The 19685-nt window shown below is 41.5% G+C and overlaps 2 protein-coding genes across 5 annotated transcripts in view; one reads left to right on the top strand and one right to left on the bottom strand.

Annotated features, from left to right (window-relative positions):
• The first annotated feature begins 1898 nt into the window (after positions 1 to 1898).
• Positions 1899 to 10010, top strand: LOC122167805 (cytochrome P450 2K1-like). 2 transcript variants are annotated; one of them, XM_042832631.1, is made up of 10 exons: positions 1899 to 1997; positions 2087 to 2292; positions 3228 to 3390; positions 3724 to 3873; positions 4260 to 4420; positions 5497 to 5670; positions 6264 to 6405; positions 7217 to 7401; positions 7609 to 7750; positions 9459 to 10010. In XM_042832631.1, exons 2-10 carry the CDS (start codon positions 2107 to 2109, stop codon positions 9644 to 9646), a joined length of 1491 nt encoding a protein of 496 aa, XP_042688565.1. In that variant the 5' UTR covers positions 1899 to 1997; positions 2087 to 2106; the 3' UTR covers positions 9647 to 10010. The 2 variants fall into 2 exon arrangements, with proteins under 2 accessions (XP_042688565.1, XP_042688566.1); XM_042832632.1 differs by lacking the exon at positions 1899 to 1997 and having other exon boundaries at positions 2004 to 2292.
• A 4063-nt stretch (positions 10011 to 14073) lies between these two features.
• CENPQ (centromere protein Q) overlaps positions 14074 to 19685 on the bottom strand; it is a 7791-nt gene continuing 2179 nt past the window's right edge. For all 3 annotated transcript variants that reach the window (XM_042832610.1, XM_042832611.1, XM_042832612.1), the window contains exons 3-9: positions 18778 to 18838; positions 18292 to 18406; positions 17277 to 17345; positions 16757 to 16886; positions 15948 to 16067; positions 15614 to 15691; positions 14074 to 15204 (exon numbers count right to left, since the gene is read on the bottom strand). In XM_042832610.1, the coding sequence (XP_042688544.1) occupies positions 15076 to 15204; positions 15614 to 15691; positions 15948 to 16067; positions 16757 to 16886; positions 17277 to 17345; positions 18292 to 18406; positions 18778 to 18838 (702 nt within the window). In that variant the 3' untranslated portion in view covers positions 14074 to 15075. The remainder of the gene's footprint in view (positions 15205 to 15613; positions 15692 to 15947; positions 16068 to 16756; positions 16887 to 17276; positions 17346 to 18291; positions 18407 to 18777; positions 18839 to 19685) is intronic.

Below are 19685 nucleotides of genomic sequence, written 5' to 3'. Positions count from 1 at the left end.
CGCCAATGTTCTCTTCAAAACTGAACAGTTTTGCACCTGAAATGGAAGCTCTGTGTTGAGAAAAAAACAGGGCAGTACTTCCAGTAGGAACTGGACAAGCCAGTGCTTCCATGGCACCAATTTGTCCCTTCCAACTTGTTTATTAAAGAGCCCTGCTGTAGCTTTTGAGTCAAAAGGGCATTTGAGAACTATCTGGTCTTCTTGAACTTAAGCAAAGCTTTCAACACCATTTGCCATAAGTTGTCCATCGTGAAGCTGATAAAGAATGGGCTGGTTGGGGAGATAATGAGGTAGGTTTCAAATGGCTGAACAAACAGCCATGTAGGGTGGTGGGCAGTGATGCCAAGTCTCGTTTGGGGCCAGTAGGACATAGGGGATCAACACTGTGTCCAGGCTTCTTGAACAACTAGATGAAGGAGCAGAATGTAACCTCAGAAAAATTGCTGATGGCACAAAATTAAGAGGAGTGACTGATACACCCGAGGATCTGGCTGTCATCCAGGGGGATATCAAATGGCTGGAGAAACAGGCTGATAAGTATCTCAAGAAGGTCAGCAAAGAAAAGGGCAAAGTCCTGCACCTGGGGAAGAACAAGACCATGAATCACTCCCTCTATGCTGAAAAGGATAGAAGAAAAGGTCCTGAGGGTCCTGATGGGCACCAAGCTCCACATGAGCCAGCAATGTGCTGTTATAGAATCACATCATAGAATCATAGAATGGCCTGGGTTGAAAAGGACTTCAAAGATCATCCAGTCCCAACCCCCTGCTGTGTGCAGGTCACCAACCAGCAGCCCAGGCTGCCCAGAGCCACATCCAGCCTGACCTTGCGTGCTTCCAGGAAGGGGACATCCACAGCCTCCTTGGGCAACCTGTTCCAGTGTCTCACCACCCCTACAGTAAAGAATTTTGTCCTAACATCTAGTCTAAATCTACCCTCTTTCAGTTTGAAACCATTTCCCTTTCTCCTCTTGTCCTGAGACTTCTCACTCTTCTTGTAGTTTAAACATACTATAGGCATTCCTAGCTCAACAGTGCTGCTTTTCTATCAACTAGAATTTATTGCTAAGTGAGATTTAGAGCACTTCAGTGCATCATAGAATCATAGTGCTTAGTGCTTCTTGTTTGAATGATCTGACCATCCGACCATTTAAGCTTTATGGCTTAAAGCTCTGGCTCCTATCATTATTGATTTATGTATGAAGACACAGACAATGGGGCTTAGAAACAAGAATATCTGAAGTTGCCTTGCTAGGCTCCCTTACACTCAACAAAATGATAGCTCTAGAGTGCAGCTCATTTCAATCATTCCAGGTCTCTACTAGAGTTACGCTAATTAAGATTTAAAGAGTCTGCTTATTCCACACTGGTAACCATGGATGTTTAATTGCCTACCTCAAAGATAAAGCTCTATATTTTAAATACAATACGCATAAATAAAATGTTGTAAACTGCACAGGTTTCCCAAAAAGCCTGTGGACTCTCCTCATTGGAGAGGAATGTTCAAGAGCCTTCTGTAGATCACTGGGCAAGTAGTTCCAGGTGCTCCTGCATGAGGGAGGGGATTGGATCAGATGACTTGCAGAGGTCTCTGTCACTGTCAATGATTCCATGATTGTGTGATTTGAAATTCCCAATCAATCCAATGAGAGCAAAGTTACAAAAGTGCCTAAGCACTTAGCAAAAATATCTCTGTGTATTAATCACTTGGATGTTGGCATTCTGATTTCAGCACTTAAGGTAACAACGCTGTGCCTGTAACAAGGGTGAAAATCTAACTATCAGTAAGCTGAATGACATGCAGAATTCATGACTTTGATATCAAACAGCAGATTCATGACATCTGGGCTATCATTATTGGGCAATGATGGATGGTCACCCGATCACACAGGCTTGGTAAATATTTAACTGAATCTGTACCACACTGGTACTCATTAACAGGCACAGGGAAGGAGAACAAGCTAGTCACAAAGTGCAATACCCCTAACTGGAATAGAGGTTTATGGACTAGTGTTTCTTTTTTTTCTTTCTTTTTTTCCAATAATACAGAAATCCAGACTTTGCATTTTCTCTTGTCTCTTTTGTAGTAACACTCTGCTGAATAGAGATGGACTGGAGCAACTGCACGACCATGGCTTTAGTGTTCATCCTGACTTTTTTGTTCATTATGAAAATTGGAGGTGTCTGGAGTAACCACCAGAGAAAGAAGTTTCCCCCAGGACCAAGGGCCTTACCCATCATTGGAAACCTTCATTTGTTTGATTTGAAGAGACCCTACAGGACTTATCTACAGGTAGCCATTATCTTTTATGCTGGACTCAATGCTGGATCAAACGATCCCTGCGGATCGCTCCCAGGATATCCTATTCTATTCTTCAGGATATTCTATGATCCTATAGTTCACATAATCACACATAAGTGCATAGACAAAGATGCCAGAGAATTTCCCTTCTCCTCAGTGATGATTGTAAATGAGATATTTGTACCTACATGTCTGCATGAATGTCACAACCACAGATTTGAAAGAACACTGAGATGCAGTTTTGGAAAATAATTTGCAGATATCCCATGCAATTTAACTGGCTTGGCAAAAGCAGGCTCCATCTTCTTTCAGGTCAATGGAACCACTGTATTTTTGCTGTAATTGCTGTGTCTATTCTATCAGACAGCTGATCCCCCAACTTGAGCTCAGCTCAAGGCTTAGAATTCACACATATTCTGTACATAAACACAACTGGGAAGCATATGTTCACCCTCAGTGTCAACATTGCAAATGGCAGAAGGCTGTTAGTGAGGAAAGCCCTCTGTAAAGATCAAATTCTGCTGCAGCTACAAGAGTCTGGGATGACAATACCCCCACCCAAAGCGCTGCCCTTAATTCTCACACATGTCACTGCTGCTATGTCGTTCTGTATAGGTGCTGGTACTTGCTTATTGGCTGCTGATGGCTTTGACTGCCAGTGCTAAATGCTTACCTTCAGATTCCCTGTACAAACACTCTGGAAAGGAAGATCAGTCATGCAGACCACCTCATATTGTCAGGAGAACCAAGAACATTGTGTTAAGTAAAAATAAACCAAGCTAAAAAGGTACCAGCTTAGGCAAAACTGCTTAGGAAAACATTTTCATAACTTATGGACAAGGCAGGTCAATAAGCAGCACTGAAAAAATGGTGAATTTGTCTGTAGGTTGCAAAAGTTGTAAGTCACTGCTATCTTCTCCTGTCAGCTGTCAAAAGAATATGGTCCTGTCTTCAGTGTTCAGATGGGTCAAAGGAAAATAGTAGTGATCTCTGGGTATGAGACAGTGAAGGAAGCTCTCATAAACCAGGCAGATGCGTTTGCAGAGCGACCTAAAATCCCCATCTTTGAAGATCTGACCAGAGGAAATGGTAAGTTGGCTTTCTTTTTCCTAATCAAAAAAAACTTTGTTTCCTACTTAAAAAGCAGAGGATGTCACATCACTTAGAATGAGAGAAAATATAAGGCGCGGGAAATAGGGAGTCATAACCTCATTCACTTCAGTGGATCTATTCAAATATTGAACCAAATTTTGTTTTTCTGTCTTTTGTTGAAGCCTGAACAAATTCAGGGAAACTGTTATTACCTCAGTCAGACAGAAATTAACCTGTTTCCAAACTTACTGCTATTGCTGCCTACGTCATTTCTCTGCAAACTATTTACTCTAAATCTGCCACTGCCTTGGAATCTCCTCTGTGTGTCAGGAGTTGTTTTTGCTCACGGTGAAAACTGGAAAGTGATGCGAAGATTTACTCTCACAACCTTACGAGACTTCGGGATGGGAAAAAGAGCCATTGAGGACCGCATTGTGGAGGAGTATGGCTATCTGATAGACGTCATCGGGTCACAAGAAGGTGGGTAGATGAGACGTTCGTCAGATCTCTATGGTTTTGTTCCAATTATCATAGAATCATAGAATGGTTTCGTTTGGAAGGGACTTTTAAGCTCATCTAGTTCCAACCTCCCTGCTGTAGGAGGGGACACCTCCCACCAGACCAGTTTGCTCACAGCCCCATCCAGCCCAGGTACCCTGTGGTTTGACAATAACCTTCTCAAGTTCTTCAGCTGTTTACTTTGAGCTAAATCAATTTGATTAATTTGGCTCCTCTGTTCATTTGGTATGGTTATCTGACAATAAATGCTCGTCACTAATAATAAAAATAAATAAATAGTAATATTCATTGTTTAACTTATATAGTCTCTTCCCACAATGTAATGTGTTCTTTTGTTCATTGTGTAGGAAAACCCTTTGATGCTAGTAAAATAATCAACGCAGCGGTTGCTAACATTATCGTATCAATATTACTTGGAAAACGATTTGACTACAAGGACTCCAGATTTATAAGGCTTCAACATCTGACCAATGAAAGCATGAGGCTTGCAGGGAAACCTTTGGTTACGGTAATGTTAAACATTTTCATGTTGCTATTCTATTGTGAAATTATACTGGTGGTCCATTGAGGGTATTAAACAAAAAAGACTGAGATATTGAGAGAGTTTTCAGTCATTTGAGGACAAAACAAAGCTTACAAGGCTACCAGGTCATCATGCATCCAACAACCAAACCCTCAGTCTCGTAACAACTGAAATTGTAGTTGGATGAGTGTTAAATCTGGACTGAAAAAATCAAATTGCTTTCTCCCTTCTTCCTTCCTTTTTCCCTTGTGATATTTCCTGTTTGCAGAGTATTGACGTGAAGTGAATGGGAGAAATAAAATAAAATAAAATAAAATAAAATAAAATAAAATAAAATAAAATAAAATAAAATAAAATAAAATAAAATATAAAATAAAGCAAAACATAAAATATAAAATAAAACAAAACATAAAATATAATTATAAAGGAATATATGGTAGTCAGTTTGATTTTCTGTGAGATAACTTTCCCCAGAATATGGCTCACACATGTACAGTGAGCTGCCCATGCAGTACACTCTCAGAACATGGGAAAGGGAGAAGCTATGGAGGGCATGGGCTACCTGTATAAGAAGCCTTGATACAGAACATATTGTTCCATGCTACTTGTATATGGAAATGTCTCAGTGAGTGATAAACCATGTGCAGCCAGCAGTACAGATATCACCATACACATCTGCACAATTCAACTTCCATTCTGCAGAGGGAAAGGGTTTAACATACCACCATTTGTACCATTGCAACAGTGGCAAGATACAGTTTTTCACACCAATTTCTTCCTTTCATTTTGTAATTATGCTCTGTGTATGTTTGTGTGTGCCACAGATTGAGATGCATGGGAAATAACTGTAGTACTCCTCGAATTTTTACTGTTTCCTTTATTTATCAGTCCTTGGGGGATTTTCTACCATGAATTTGTCCTGTCGTGATCTAAACAACAAAATATTAACGTGAAGTCTCCGTTCTTTGTATCTGAAAAGGGGACATGATATTATTCATTTGTTCCTGTAAAACGTACTTAGACTTTTGGCAGCTAAATGCTAACATCTTTCACTCTTGTAGATGTATAACATCTTCCCATACCTTGGATTCCTCCTGAGGGCCAACAAGACTCTTCTCAAAAACAGAGACGAATTCCATGCTTATGTAAAAGTGACTTTTCTAGAAAATCTCAAAACTCTGGACAAAAATGATCAAAGAAGTTTCATTGATGCGTTCCTTGTTAAACAGCAGGAGGTAACTGAATCTTTTTTCTTCAAACTTTCATGCTTTTGTGAAGTCCTTCACAATTTCCTTTGAGTGCTAATAACCATAGCTTGCTTTCTTTGGCAATTTAGCTTCAGCCAACGCAGTTGAAGAATCAGTGAGTGTGAATGGGTATTTCATTCTGAATGAATGAATATTTCATTCTGTTGCAGTTCTGACCCCTTTCAATCAGCAAAAATTTCCTTCTTTAAGCTTTTCTCCAGACTAGTTGGGTACATTTACCAAGGCTACACCTTTCCATATGCTCTGTTCTAGTCCTTTTGACTCTTCCAAAAACGTAATGCATTACAGAGCAAAAGAGCTCCCTGGGCCCTACTGGGATCCTTATTTGATGGCTGTGATGCATCTTAGTTACCTTCTACAGAGATAAACCAACTCTCTTTGAAGCTGGCCTCATTCATGGGCAGCGGTTACACAAAACAAAACCTCTGTCAGCACTGTTACCTGGGTATAAGCCCAAAGCTCTTTGTCCTTTATATTAAATAGAGTATTTAGCTGTCTGTATGGCATTTTCCATGGAAAGCTTAAAGTTTTCACCCTTCTACCTCATTCACTTCTTTCAGGAGAAATCCACAACCAATGGGTATTTCCATAATGGCAATCTGCTAAGCTTGGTGAGCAACTTGTTCACTGCTGGTGTTGAGACCATTTCCACCACACTAAACTGGAGCTTTCTGCTGATGCTAAAGTACCCTGAAATTCAGAGTAAGTGGCTTTATGACAGATGCTCTTCAATTCAGCACTTGAAGAACTGAATAGGACCTTTGATGGTTAATGAATCTGTTAAAAAAAGATGAACTTTTCAGTTAATTATTATCTAGGTATGACTACACCCTGTGGTTCAGACCCAGTGAAGGACACATTAGCCAGTCTACACTGTAGATTACTGACAATTTTCGTATGGACTAAGTTCTTTTCTCAGTAAAATCTCAATGATTAGGAAAAAAAGAAAAAAGAAAAAAACAACACACAGAGCTATCCTGTGTTGGGCAATGAAGCTGTTCCAGATTTCTTTCAGAAACACCCCGTGGATAACCAGTGGAAGAGACTTGCACTTTAAAATGCCTGCAAGCATTCAGGGAACTGCTCTTTGCCCAACATCTGCAGACAGGGACATTTTGCTACCTCTGCCAAGCTGATCTGAAGCTGCTGCCTCCCACCTTCCAGAAAACAACACAGAACCCAGCAGAGAACATGAAATTAAAAAAGAAGTAATTTTACTAGTTCTGTTGTTAATATTTTAATGCAAGGATATATAAGAAAACAGAACTTATACACACTTGTACACATATATTTAGTTGACAAGGAAAATATGAACTATGAAGAGTCTTCTTCAATTATCCTTATTGGCAAAGAAATTACCAGACACTGTAGTTCTGCTCACCACCCATTATTAAAAGATTTTGGCAGAGTGTGTGGTTTTCACTCCAGATCTTCCGTAGTTTTGCATCAGTGCAATGCAGTATGTCTGAGGGGTGAATCATTGTCTCTTTCTTGCACTGGTTTCTCTCCTCAGGAAAGGTCCAAGAAGAGATAGATCAAGTGATCGGGTCAAACCCCCCTCGCATTGAGCATCGAACTCAAATGCCATATACAGATGCTGTTATCCATGAAGTTCAGCGGTTTGCTAATATCCTGCCATTGGATTTGCCTCATGAGACTGCTGAAGATGTCACTCTCAGAGGCTATTTCATTCCCAAGGTGAGATGCTTATGGGATTGTTTCTTTTAGCTTTTCTCCAATCTCAACCTTGGGTAATGTGATGTATATGAACGCTTTTGTGAAGCCACACAATGGCAGTCAGAATAATTTCGTTGTCCAGGCTGATTTCTTTATGGTAAAATCTTATTGCCATTACCTCCACTGAAATATTTGACTGCAGAATACCTCCACTGTCTCATTTTGCAGGGAACCTACATCATCCCTTTGCTGACCTCTGTCCTGCGAGACAAATCCCAGTGGGAGAAACCAGACATGTTCTATCCTGAACACTTTCTTGATTCCAAAGGAAAGTTAGTGAAGAAAGATGCTTTCATGCCATTTTCAGCAGGTACCTTCTCATTTTATTTACTGCTGTTGTACCAGTCTTAGGCAGCTCACACCAGTGGTTCTTTGTTATCAAAGCCCCCATACTGCCCTTTTCATGGGATCATTGCTCAACTTATATTTCACAACTTTCTCAGGATGCATTTCTGTTAATAGGTAGTACTCACAAACATCTGCTAATTCTTTCAGCCTCTGGTTCTTAGTTTCTCAGTATTTAATCGTTATAAAACAGAACTGGTAGTGACTTCTTAAATGTGAAGGAGGTTTTCAGCAAATTTCCTGAATGTTTAGATAACACATTTCTGCATTACAAACACAATGTGCTCTACAATATGTGAATGTTTGGCTCTAGCTCTTCCCATACACAGCTGCATTTCTGGCCATATATATCCTATACATACAAAGCATGAAGGAAATGTGGATTCTGTACATTTTCCTGGGGCACCAAATTTAACTTTTTAATGTCCCTTTTCAAGAGTCCTCATTAGTCCTCATTAGCTGATCAGGTCTTCTGAACCTGTGACAACAAACAAGGGTCACATTATGTTAATACCTAAGTTCCTTTTAATAACAAAGGATGTAAAGTGGCTGCCATTGAGTCTCCTACAGAGAATGATGATCTCCTCATCTTACATACCCGCGTCCTTTTCCAGAGCACAGGATATTCCTGCTCTCACAGTGATGCTCCTTTTCTGACATTTCTACTGTTTTTCAGGCTCTGTCATTGTTCAGTTAAGTTCCCATAATCAATTTCTGGCCAGCATTTCCACAATACTCTGCACTTTTTATAGGCCTTGTATATATTTTGTGTCACATTTGAATACGCTTTTTCTCATCATACTCAACATCCAATATAAGGTAAAACCCATTTTTTTTTTGTGAAAGAATGTCTGATATTCCCAATTCACTAACCTTCCTTATCAGATTCAAGTCTAAACATTCCCACTGAAATCATATCCAGGAAACGTGAGATCTGGGCATTCCCTGGAAGGCTTGGTTCATAGCACAGCCATGCCATAGTGTCTCATTTTCTTCCTTGTCAAACAGGGAAGTTAAAATCAAATCTTAGTTCAGGCTGTTATTAGTTCTGGCCTTGAACTATTATTAAGAAGTTTATAAGCTGCTGAATTTGACCAGGATTGAAAAAAAATTACATTCACAACAATTCTAAAAGGAGGCTTATGTTAAGTGTTCCACAGACTATCTCCACCCTCTCGCAGCTCTGTCCTGGCATAGCCAACATTCGTGAGTTTTCTGAGGTCTTTCCTGTCAAAATATAACATAAAAAATTGCCTGTGATAAGGCTAAGCTCGCCAAAATCTGGACAAAACCAGTCACAGTTGGTTCAGGAACCAAAAATAAATCCCTACAGGAGAAGAACACATATTTTGTTGAAAACTGGAGTTCAGAAATTTAGATTGTATTTCCATGTATCCCCAAATACAAGCATACAACCAACCCTCTTTAGGAAAAGAAAATAGTGACTAAGTGGCTTTACAATTACTCCTTTAAGACCAAATATCTGAGTACCTCTCTCATGCTCCCATGTACTTCTGAGTGTTGCTTTGTCCTTTGTTCATATTTGGGACACGGCATTTCAAGTCTCTGTTCTTCCCCAGAATAAAAGGTGCTGAAAGGTGTTTGATATCTTCCAACCACTGAATATCAGCTCCAGCTGATTCTGTTCCCCCACATTCTGCATGTCTTTGCAGGACGGAGGATCTGTGCTGGTGAGACTCTTGCCAAAATGGAGCTCTTCCTCTTCTTCACCAGCCTTCTGCAGAGGTTCACGTTCCAGCCTCCTCCTGGAGTTTCCTCCTCAGACCTGGACCTCAGCCCTGCTGTTTCATTTAACGTTGTCCCCAAACCCTATAAAATCTGTGCTGTAGCACGCTCTTAGGGCTCAAATCAGCATCAATTCAATGTGAAAATGTCTTGACTTTTTCACGGCTTCCTTTGGCAAAAAATATTCGCAACACTGCATCGTAATGAAAGTCTTCAGCACATCTAAACCAAAATGTTATTTTATTTTTTATTTAGAATCATAGAATCACAAGGTTGGAAAGCATCTACAAGATCACCTAGTCCAATTGTTCTCTCATTACCTTTACTACCACAAGCTACTGAACAATAAAAAAAGTCCACTCACTGTGAAAGGGCACTTGTTGTGGACCAGAATTATCAGTGACTCAAGGATCAACCTAACTGATTGCCTAATCTGGGCTAAATAATAGAGAAACTTTATTTCTTCTTCTGCCTCTGAATTGTAAACATTAACTGACATGTATGAAAATACAGGGCAGGTTCCACAGAAGGCAAAGTTTGAAAAAGGATTTGACAATAGAACAGGTATCAAAAGTCAGTGAGAACAGCTTTAGAAAATGAAAGATGTTATCTTGTTTCCTCAGCGTAGTCCAAGCAAATTACAGAATCACAGAATCACAGAATCACCCGGGTTGGAAGGGACCTCAAGGATCATGTAGTTCCAACCCCCCTGCCTAGCAGGGCCACCAAACACACACATTCAGATCAGGTTGCCCAGGACCCCGTCCAACCTGGCCTTGAACACATCCAAGGACGGGGCATCCACAACCTCCCTGGGCAGCCCGTTCCAGGGCCTAACCACTCTCCTTGTAAAGAACTTCCCCCTAACATCCAACCTAAATCTTCCCTCCTTCAACTTGGATCCATTTCCCCTAGTCCTGCTGTTGTCAGCCCTTTTGAAGAGTTTACTCCCTTCCTGGGTGTAGGTTCCCTTCAGGTATTGATAGGCTGCAATGAGGTCACCCCGCAGCCTTCTCTTCTCCAGGCTGAACAAGCCCAACTCCCTCAGCCTGTCCTCATAGGGGAGGTGCTCCAGCCCCCTGATCATCTTAGTTGCCCTCCTCTGGACCCTTTCCAAAATCTCAATGTCTTTCTTGTACTGAGGGCTCCACACCTGGACACAGGACTCCAGATGGGGCCTCACAAGAGCCGAGTAGAGAGGGACGATCACCTCCCTGTCCCTGCTGACCACCCCTCTCCTGATGGAGCCCAGGATCCCATTTGCCTTTCGAGCTGCCAGAGCGCACTGCTGGCTCATGTTCAGTCTCTCGTCCATCAGGACCCCCAGGTCCTTCTCTGCCGAGCTGCTCTCAAGGACCACTCCTCCCAGCCTGTACGGGTGCCTGGGGTTCTTCCGGCCCAAATGCAAAACCTTGCACTTTGCCGTGTTGAACCCGAGCCCAGCCCTCCAGCCTGTCGAGGTCCCTCTGAATGGCATCCCTTCCTTCCACCGTATCAACCGCACCACTCAGCTTGGTGTCGTCAGCAAACTTGCTGAGGGTGCACTCAATTCCCTCATCGATGTCATTAATAAAGATGTTAAAGAGCACAATTACAATTAGATGTTTGCCTTTCTACCACATATTTGCCTTTAAATAAAACACCTCTGTAATATAAGAAATCCAGTGTAACAAGAAATCACAGAACCACCACTGTCAGAAAAGACCTCCAACATCATCCAGTCCAACCATCTACATGCCACCATTTCCCCGCTAAACCATGTCTCTTAGTGCAACATCCAAACGTTTCTTGAACACCTCCAGGGACAGTGACCTCACCACACACCTGGGCAGCCGATTCCAGCACCAGACCACTCTTCTGAAGATTTTTCCTAACGTCAAACCTGAATCTCCCCTGGCGCAACTTGAGGCTATTCCTTCTCATCCTACCACTGATTGCATGGAAACAGAGGCCAAACCCCATGTTGCCACAACCTCCTTTCAAGGTTCTAGGGACTGTGATAAGATCTCCCCCGAGCCTCCGCTTCTATAGATTAAACATCATAGAATGGTTTGAGTTGGACGGGACCTTTGAGATCACCCACTTCCAACCCCCTGCTGTAGGCAGGGACACCTCCCTCTAGACCAGGTTGCTCACAGTCCCATCTAACCTGGCCTTGAGTGCTTCCAGGGCTATGTTTGGCCTTCCAGGCTGTGAGTGCACATTGCTAGCTCATGTGAATCTTGCATTAACTGACACCCCCAAATCCTTCTCCTCAAGGCCGCTCTCAAGCCATTCTCTGCCCAACCTCAGTCTGTGCTTGGGATTGCCCTGACGCAGGACCTTGCACTTAGCCCTGTGAAACTTCATGAGGTTGGCACTACTTCTTGTTTACCTTCATGACCCTGGCTATGTTTAATTCTGCCTGGGTTGTAGCTTTCCTAACCTAATCCCTGGCTGCTCAGATGACTTCTCTGTAGCTCTCAGTGACTCCTCGTAAGACTTGTTCTCCAGATCCCTCGCAGCTTTGTTGGCCTTCTCTGAACACAGTCCAGGGCCTCCATGTTTTCTTCTAGTGAAGAGCTAAAAACTGAACACAGCACTTGAGGTGCATCCTCACCAGACTGAGTACAGAAGGACAATCACCTCCTGCTCCTGCTGATTGCACTATTTCTGATACAAGCCAGGATGCCAGTTGGCCTTCTTGGCCACCTGGGCACACTGCTGGCTCACGTTCAGCTGAGTATCAGTTAACAACCCAGGTCAGTTTCTTCCACACAGTCTTCCAGCCACTCTGCCCCAAACCTGTAGAGTTGCCTAAGGTGGATGTGACCAAAGTTCAGGACCTGGCCCTTGGTCTTGTTGACCTCCATCCCACTAGCCTTAGCACAGCTATCCAGCCTATCCATACCCCAATCTTACAAATATCTTACAAATCTTACAGCCTATCCATACCCCAATCTTGAATATCTTACAAATGAAGCGTCTGAAGGCATGAGATAACTGAAGGCACGATCTCAGTGCTTGAAGGAGCAGATTATACAATTACACTGTGTTTTTCCTGAGAGCGCACTTTCACATAACATAAGTCAGTGACTGCTAGCCATCAAAAGGGCCACAGTTGTAATTATGACAGTACTTCATCTATTGGACACTTTGGGTACAGCTGTCTGAGAAAAATCTCACCTTGAGAAGAAACACAAAATCTTCTTCCACCACATGATGACATGTGCATCTGTAGAGCAGCTACTCATCTTCTGCACTGATGGAAGACTTGCAACACTACAGCCCTGTACATTTTTTTCATTAATATAGATGCATCCTGCATGTCCACCACAGATAGAGAAGAAATTAAGTTTACTTGGAGTACAACATTACTGCTCAGGAAAAATCTTAATCCAAGTTGACCTTAGTCCAGAAATCCAAGATCATTCCTGAATTTTCTGTAGCTATAAAACCTTGGTAAATGCAGCACACAACACTGGCAAATATCTGCTGCTTTTGCAATGCACTTTCTCACTCAAATATTGCATGTACACCGACTACAAATTCCAGCTGGCAGAGGCCTCCCACCTCCTAGTGATGGTAAGAGGAAGTGGGAATAGGCTGAGAGCAAAACGTAAACCCTGGTCAACCCCACTTCACACTTTGCTCTCCCCCAGCAGAGTGGGAGCTGAGCAGTACTCATGGCTCAGGGCTGCCACCCAGACACATCAGGACCCTTTGGCCTCGTGCTATTGCAAAGAACATTGCTGCTTGCTGAGCCATCACCAAGAAGTGCATAGGGGAATTTTCCCCTTACCAAGAATAAGAGAAAGACAGCTCTGCGTGCTTTCTGCTTTTCCTGACTCATCTGTTAACAAAGCAAAACAAAAAGTTTATGGAATTGATACTGCAAAGAGAATTTTTCCCCAAACAAAAGCATATACTAGCAGAAACCTGCTAGATGCAGAAACCCATGGCAGATGGGAAGACTGGTATATCCCAATAGCCATCACTAATCAACTCACACAGCTGTTGCCAGCAGACTGAGGGATGGAAAAACAATGGCACTGACTGAGACACAGAGGCAACCTGGCCCCACGTCAGAGAAGAGGTACATTAACAAAGCAAATTGCTGAAGCTCAGACTGCTCAACTCAACACCTTGGTGTTAAGAAAATACCTTTCAGCATTCATTTTACCAAATAGGAATCAACTCTTTGAAAGGGTTGATAACTGCAGGACAAGGGGAAATGGTTTGAAGTTGAGGGAGAGCAGATTGAGGTTGGATGTCAGGGGGAAGTTGTGTGCTGTGAGAGTGGTGAGGTGCTGGAACAGCTGCCCAGAGAGGCTGTGATGCCCCGTCCATCCCTGGAGGTGTTCAAGGCCAGGTTGGATGAGCACAAGGTAGAGCTGATATGGAATACGGATTTATATTCTTGCAGTATCTCAACAAATCTGAGGCTTGTAGCTCACCCACCTGAAGCTAATATTTGTGAAACTGAAGTTTCAGTTACTTCCAGGTGCTACAGAAGCAACTTGGGATATTCTGCTTGGTTGCAGGAAACAGGACAGGAAAGGATAGATTTGCAAAGCTTTTACAAGTTTTATTATTATTGTGAGACCCCTCTCCTGCATCAGGGAAATAAAGGAGAGACTTCCCTCATTAAAATTTGCAGCATCTTATAAACACTGTACAATTATGTCAGTAAGCAGAGTTATCCAAAGTATTTAGAAACATTTATAATCTAGTTTTCCTTCTAAATGTAGGAGAAGAAATTATGAGACGATTGTCTCAGGTTTTATTAAGAGTTTCAGTAGCAAGTAAGCAACACAACAAGCATCTGTGTGGTAAGTCAATGTAAAGAGCACTGTGTTCCAGCTGACAGTTTGGTTAGAGAAAGCACTATTTAATAACTCAACCACTTACAATAGAAACTACCTTGGAAAAAAAAAATACAGGAGATGAAAGGACATGTGAAAATGGATGTTTGACTTCATTTTCTTTCTGTGAAGCTGGAAAATAACTGGCAATGAATGAAATGAGGTGAGCACAACTCGCAACTTAAAAAATTTGCTCTATAGTTTTCTTACCCACTTTCTCCAATCATGAGCGTAAACAACATAGAAGTGTGTTTTTAGAAGCACTGAATATGAAAATGTAAATATAAATGAATAATTTCTACCAGTTCAACAGGAATTTTAATCTCCTGCCATGGAGACGATTTTAGGTTACTTTTAAACAAAAAGTTGATAAGGAGACTTGTAACCGAGTATGAGATAAACATATCTGTACTACATTTCAGGTTTAAAGATGGACTTAATCCCAAAATAAGTGTTAGTTGCCACCTTCCTCCCTCCCTTCACATGGGACAACAGATTTCAACATTAAAAGAAGCCATAATATGTCAAAGAAAATAAAATGCAGATACAAATTTACAGCTTGGATTATATTCAGCAGCACAACAGTAAAGCCATTAAGAACAGAAGTGCCATTTCCATGACCCAGTATGGTGTCCCACTGTACCACAGAACACACTGGCATAAATCTTGTTTCAGAGAAGACTCCAAATGTTTAAGTTTCTCAAACAAAGTCCACCTTCTCATAGATCTTTTCAATGAAGGTCAACATATTCCTCATGTCAGCTGACTGCTGAATGGTGTTCATATCCTCTAAAAGACCCTTCTGATTTTCTACCATCAAAATCTCTTCCTGAAAAGAATAGTAGGCAATAAAAAACTGATTACCTTGAGTCCAAAAGGAATTTCACTCCATCACACTTTCATGCAGCCTAGCTGTACTTAGATACAGCTAAAAATAATAGAGATTCAAAGGTACAGAATGAGATAGGCTTCCTTCCATCCATAGATATGCACCAGAAATGATTACAGGCTCCCTAGGACCGTAGGGTTCCAAAGACACAACAGGTATTCCTTTAAGTGCCACGTTTTCAAGGGCTTTGTTCTGTTTTTAAAACACAGCTATATGCTCTGAACAAAAAAGAAAGAAAAAGAAAAATCTTTCTGCTAGACTGGCCTTTCTGGCACTGGTTAAGTGATAAACAAACTTTTGCCTTCCTTCTCTTGATCAAATTGCCTCTGAAAATATACTCCATGCTCACCTGCAAAGTGGATGCCTGTAAACTGCATTTGGGGAGTTCTGGAAGGTGAAGTTCTTTAGTGTCACCTTCCCGGAACAGCTAGAAGGGAAAAATAAACAAGACTAATAAGGACAAACAAATATCAAACACACAAGTAGAAAAATAAACTGTCATTACCCAAGTTGTTTTGTTTGTTTGTTTGTTTTTAATTTTGCAACTGAAGTTGAAAAACTGAAAAGGTACATTTCTAAAGGCAGATGAGGCCTTCATACACAACCTTCTCCGCAAAACAGCTTGGCTCTGCTGGCTCTTAAAACAGCTTCTCCTGTAATGCAGCAAGACCTACTGTCAGTACCTTCCCGGCTTTTTTTTCCTCTTCCTCCAACTGGCCCTTGAGCACCTCGATGTTGTGCTGCAGTCTCAGTATAGTTTCTTCTGTGTGTTCTGCTGATTTCTCAGCTTCATTTATTTCTTCCTAAGATGAAACATAAGCAAAACCAGAACGACATCAACTTCAGAGATGGTAGAACTTCTGTATTTAAGAAAAAGTATAAAAATCCCTACACATGCTGTCCTAAAGAACAGGAAAAAAAAAAAAAACAAACCAAAAAAAAGAAAACCAGAACAGCAACTGAACTTAAAGATTCTTTAATATCTTCATTAGTACTGTGCAAGTCACTGGGGGTTTCCTGTCTCTTCTCCAAAGCATCAGTCAAGATACTGAAAAAAACCCATGAACTAAAACTCTGTTCTGCAGCAAAGGTGGGTGACAATGAAAACAGCAGACTGCACCTTCAGAGCAGCACAGGCACAGCCAGCAGTCCTACCATAATGTTGCAGCACACTAAGGAATAGTGATAGGACAAAGGGGAATGGTTTTAAAGTGAGACAGGGGAGGTTTAGGTTGGATATGAGAAGGAAGTTTTTCCCCCCGAGGGTGGTGAGGCACTGGCACAGGTTGCCCAAGGAGGCTGTGGATGCCCCATCCCTGCAGGCATTCAAGGCCAGGCTGGATGTGGCTCTGGGCAGCCTGGGCTGCTGGTTGGTGACCTGCACACAGCAGGGGTTGGGACTGGAGGAGCGCTGTGGGCCTTTGCAACCCAGGCCATTCTATGAATAGCAAGAGCTTAAAACTTATTTCCTTCCCTTCTGCACATTTCATACCTGCAACTGTACCAAAGCTGTTTCATTCATCTCAAGCATTTGTTTCTGTGCCACTTGAAACCTCAGGACATTGCTCAGGTTGCTCAGCTTCCCTGAGGGTACCTTTAAGGTCTTGAAGACTCTCAGCACCCTTCATTTATAAGAAGAAGAAAAAAAGAATGACTTGTTAGGAGTTTTGTCTTTTTTCTTTTCAAAATAAAAAGAAAACTAACTATTAACTTCCCTGTGGAGAAATAAAACAGTTTAGCACAATTGCTGCCAGTGAAGTAAAAGGATCAAGATGGGAAGAAAAGCTGTCTTAAATTATTTTCCAAAGTGGAATTCTAAAATTCATTAACTGTGGATTAGCAAACATGATGCTTGCCTACAAGAAGGGCACAAAAGAGGATCTGGAGAACTACAGGCCTGTCAGTCTGATCTCAGGGCCAGGGAAAGTCATGGAGCAGATCATCTTGACTGCCATCATACTGCATGTACAGTAGGAAATCAGATGACCAGACCCAAAATTATAATTTCTTACCTTTCTTTCAGCAAATTGAGGTGTTTCTGAACATCTTCTTTTCCCTTACTCTGTTGGCACAAAATAGATCTGGAAAGAAAGGCAAAAATTTTATCAGAAAGCCTGAAAACATGAAGAATGCATCAAGACAAGTGAAAACAGTCAGAACTTCTCTAGATGAAAATTCCCAGCTTCAGGCAAAGTATTACATCATGCACTTTCTGGCAGAAAAGGACACAAGAGGGGTTTTGGTCAACAGCCACATGAATACAAACAGTGAGCCCAGATGGTCAAAAAGGCCAATGGTGTCCCTAGTTCTCATCAGAAACAGTGTCCAACTGTGCTAAGGACTGCCCCTCTGTACTCTGTACTCAGGTGAGACCATATCTGAAGTACCACGTCTAGTTTTGGAGCCCTTTCTACAAGCAAAATACTGAGTTGCCTTGATTGAGCATGTGAAGAGAATAGCAGCGAGGCAGGTGAAGGAATGGGGAAGTAAGACATACGAAGAGAGACTGAGGGAAAAAGAGTTGTTCAGTTTGGAGAAGAGAAGGCTGAAGGGAGACCTCATTGCTTTCTTCAACTTTCTGGAAGGAGGATGGAGCACGGTGGTTGTTAGCCTCTCTTTTCAGGTAAGAAGTGATTTTATCACTTTCATAAGGAAACAGACTAAAGTTGCACCATGGGAAGTTTAGATTGGGTACTAGGGAAAATTGTTTTCATGGAGAGGGCAGCTAGACCTTGGAACATGCTGCCCAGGGAGGTAGTTGAACACCCAGCCCTGGAGGTATTTAACAGATGTGTGGAGGGGGTGTTTAGGGACATGGCTTAGTGGTTTGTGTGGTAGAATTAGGTGATGGTTGGCCTTGATCATAATGGGTCTTTTCAAAATTAAATGATTCTATACCAGGTAAAATGTATCCAGCCAACTACATCACCAGAAGATCTCCAAAGCTTTCCTGACCTAGGCAGTATTATGATTTTCAGTCTATTCCTTGTGAAGCAGAAAAGAATCACCAGGATATTCAGCACTTACAGTATTCCTGAGTCCATCACACCTTCCAGAAACTTCCTGCTGCTCTCTGAGAGCGGTTGCCACGATCCTAGCTTAGCACTGGATAGCTTCACCTTTTTTGAATGACCTTTTTCTCCTGATAACACAAAGGTAAAAAGGAAGAGAAATGGTTTCCCAAATCTTGGTCAACAGCCTCACGACTCACCTCAGTCACCTAGCAGACAAGGATGTAATGGTTCATATTTTTCCATGTCACAAAAATATTACATCAAATCCATCCACATTATGCAGTGCTTACTTGTTGCCAGTGACAAGTTCTTTAACAAGCACAAAACAGAAACAGGTTCCTTCCTAGACTAAGACTGTACTGCAAATATTCAGTTACTGTTCAGAAAAAAACAACCTCCAACTTATTTTACTGACATACCTTAAACATCTATGACTTGAACAGAGTAGTTACTATCAGCACCACATGAGACAAAAAATAAGGAAAGGACACAATCTGACCTGCAGAGGAAGAAGAATCCTCATGCTCCTCATCTTTCCTTCTGACTGCCTGAGTGACATGCTGAAAAGAAATATTTACCACAAACGCTGTCATTTTGAAACATCCTTTAATGTGCAATCACTTATTTTCTATCACAAACCTGCTATAAAATGTGAAAGCACATCAGTGCCTGACTACAAAAAAAGCTTTCTGAACCATAACACTTTAATTCATCTCAGGCAGGTTAAGGAAAGCAACTCATTCTTCCCATTGCTCCTGTTTGAAGGATGGCTCATGAAACACACAATATTTTTGGCTAATTAGGGCTGCACTAACTCAAGTGATGGCAAACAATTTTATGCATTTTCATACATCGGCTAAACTCAGTCCTGTGAACAGAGAAAGATACGCAGCCGTGCTTCCTGTTCTGAAACAGGAACTTGAGAACAGGTTTCAAGATTGATGAAAAAGATCAATTTTTTTTTTGTGTATTTGCAACTACACTTTAGTTAACACAGATTGAAAATCTGCAGATAATATAATATGGGTTGTATGGGATTGCAATCAGACACTCAACTCAAAAATCAGATTATGTCTCTTTGTTAGACTTTTTTTTAAGCCCTGTCTTTCCAGTAAGAGACATCCCCCAACCCACAGTCATGCTTTATTCATGTCATCACTTTTTAGCAGTACATTTGTGAACAACTGTTCTCAAGGATGAAGCACAGGAAGAATAAAATTTCCCTGAAAACCTTTAACAAACATCTTGAGAGCTCACTAGGAATGGCAGCCATTGTCATCAAACCTGCCTGATGTGTTAATGTCACAAAAACAGGTCATACATCCCTCTGGTTTTATGATTTTGTTGCTCTCTCTTGTTTTAGGCTTGAATAAAATATATATATATATATATATATATATATATATA

This window comes from Centrocercus urophasianus, unplaced genomic scaffold (genome assembly GCF_019232065.1).
Source record: "Centrocercus urophasianus isolate 14NV4802_14NV808 unplaced genomic scaffold, USGS_Curo_1.0 seq_39, whole genome shotgun sequence".
NCBI classification, from domain to species: Eukaryota; Metazoa; Chordata; class Aves; order Galliformes; family Phasianidae; genus Centrocercus; species Centrocercus urophasianus.
The sequence above is the reverse complement of the archived record's forward strand: the minus strand, read 5'-3'. Positions and strand labels throughout refer to the sequence as shown.

Bases quoted from the DNA above. Each gene is read 5' to 3' on its own strand.
- LOC122167805 (XM_042832631.1), top strand. From the start codon at position 2,107: ATGGACTGGAGCAACTGCACGACCATGGCTTTAGTGTTCATCCTGACT. The intron at 3,391-3,723 runs GTAAGTTGGCTT...TCTGTGTGTCAG, and splicing joins AGATCTGACCAGAGGAAATG to GAGTTGTTTTTGCTCACGGT. The intron at 7,751-9,458 runs GTACCTTCTCAT...ATGTCTTTGCAG, and splicing joins TTTCATGCCATTTTCAGCAG to GACGGAGGATCTGTGCTGGT.